This window comes from Lagopus leucura, unplaced genomic scaffold (assembly GCF_019238085.1).
Source record: "Lagopus leucura isolate 7727_CA_CO unplaced genomic scaffold, USGS_WTPT01 33050-0_obj-0_obj, whole genome shotgun sequence".
NCBI classification, from domain to species: Eukaryota; Metazoa; Chordata; class Aves; order Galliformes; family Phasianidae; genus Lagopus; species Lagopus leucura.
In genome coordinates this window covers 1-1559 of record NW_024962505.1, presented here as the reverse complement: position 1 = coordinate 1559, position 1559 = coordinate 1, and the positions used below count along the sequence as shown (strand labels likewise).

Sequence of the window (1559 nt, the reverse complement as noted above, 5' to 3'; positions counted from 1 at the left end):
CCCCCCCCCCCCAAATTCGTTTTCGATGTAGGAGGGGGCGTGGCCTCGCGGTGGGGGCGGGGCCTCAAGTCGGAACAGGCGTGGCCTCAGAGATGCTGCCTCGCTGGAGGGGCGTGGCCTCGTCTAAAGGGCGTGGCCTCGTAGATGCTTCCTCGTTATGGAGGGGGCGTGGCCTCGCTGGAGAAGGCGTGGCCTCGTTTGGAGTTGCGACCTCGCAGATGCTTCCACGTTAGGAGGGGGCGTGGCCTCGCTGGAGGGGGCGTGGCCTCGCGGGGGCCGCTGTCACCAGAGGCGGTGCTGGTGGAGATTTCGGCTCAGCACAGAGCGGACGTCGGCCGTGAACCTGGGGGGGGGGGAAACGGGGGCGTGGGGGGGCACCGTCAGACCCACATGGAGCCCAAAATTCTGCTGTGACCCCCCCCCCCATATCCCCCCATCCAGCCCACCTGAGTGCATCCAGCATGGGCAGCAGGTTGAGCAGCGCCGTGTCGCTGGGGTCGCTGAACCACGACTTGATGGGGATGGCGTTATCTGTGGGGCACAAAAGGGGGCGTGAAGGGCTTGGGGGAGAGATTTAGGGGATGGGGGATATGGGGGAGGGTCCTGGGGGGAGGGCCGTACCCGGGTGGCTGCGGTAGGCGCCAGGCGAGTTGTCGAGGATGACGATGCTGGAAAGGTCTCCATGAACCACCGAAAGGTCCTTGATGTAACTGCCCAGCTCCAGCGTGCAGTGCTGGGGGCGGGGACAAGGTTAGACACGCCTCCTTGGAGTGTGGCCACGCCTCCCCCCCACCCCCCATCCCTCAGGTACAGCCCAAAGCGCTCACAGCCAATGGGGGCAGAGGAGAGAGCACAGCTGTGGCAGCGCTGACCAATAGGACACGCCCACAAGCCCCTCCTCCTTTAGGCCCCGCCCACCCATCATTAGCAGCGCCTGTTGAGAATGCTGTGATTGGCTCACCTTTAGGCCCCGCCCCCATTAAGCCCCACCCACCTGTCTGTAGTAGTGCCAGTTGAGGATGCTGTGATTGGCTCCTATTAAGCCCCGCCCCCTGCAGCCCCGCCCACCTGTCTGTAGTAGCGCCGGTTGAGGATGCTGTGATTGGCGCCCCATTAAGCCCCGCCCCCTGTAGCCCCGCCCACCTGTCTGTAGTAGCGCCGGTTGAGGATGCTGCGGTTGTTGTCCAGCTTGTCGGCCACGGCGCAGCCGTAGATCTCCATGCTGGCTGTGAACACCACCAGCTCGTACCATTGGCTCACCTGGGGGGGGGGCCCGGGCGGGGGGGGGCTCAGGGGGGCTCTGAGACCCCCAGGAGGGGAGAAACCCCCCCCCAGGATCAATGGGGTTCTATGGGGGCAGAATCGCTCCCCATAGGGCCAACGGGATCCTCGTCTGTTGGGGGGTGAAGGAAGCAAGCAGCCTATGGGGGTATGGGGGGTCAATGGGGCTGGGGACCCCCCCCAAAATTAAGGACCCTATGGGGGTCTGGGGGAGAGATGAGGAGATTGGGGAGCCATCTTGAATTGGGAGCGTCCTATGGGGCTGGGGACCCCCCCCC

General features: G+C 65.0%; 1 protein-coding gene across 1 annotated transcript; it reads right to left on the bottom strand.

Moving 5' to 3' along the window:
• Positions 1 to 6: 6 nt before the first annotated feature.
• On the bottom strand, positions 7 to 1260 carry CTDNEP1 (CTD nuclear envelope phosphatase 1; the record flags this gene model as incomplete). The annotated part of the gene is made up of 4 exons (XM_042890711.1): positions 7 to 343; positions 447 to 531; positions 622 to 733; positions 1144 to 1260. Coding segments are annotated over 4 exons (375 nt in total), but the record flags the coding sequence as incomplete, so codon positions are not given.
• Positions 1261 to 1559: the final 299 nt, after the last annotated feature.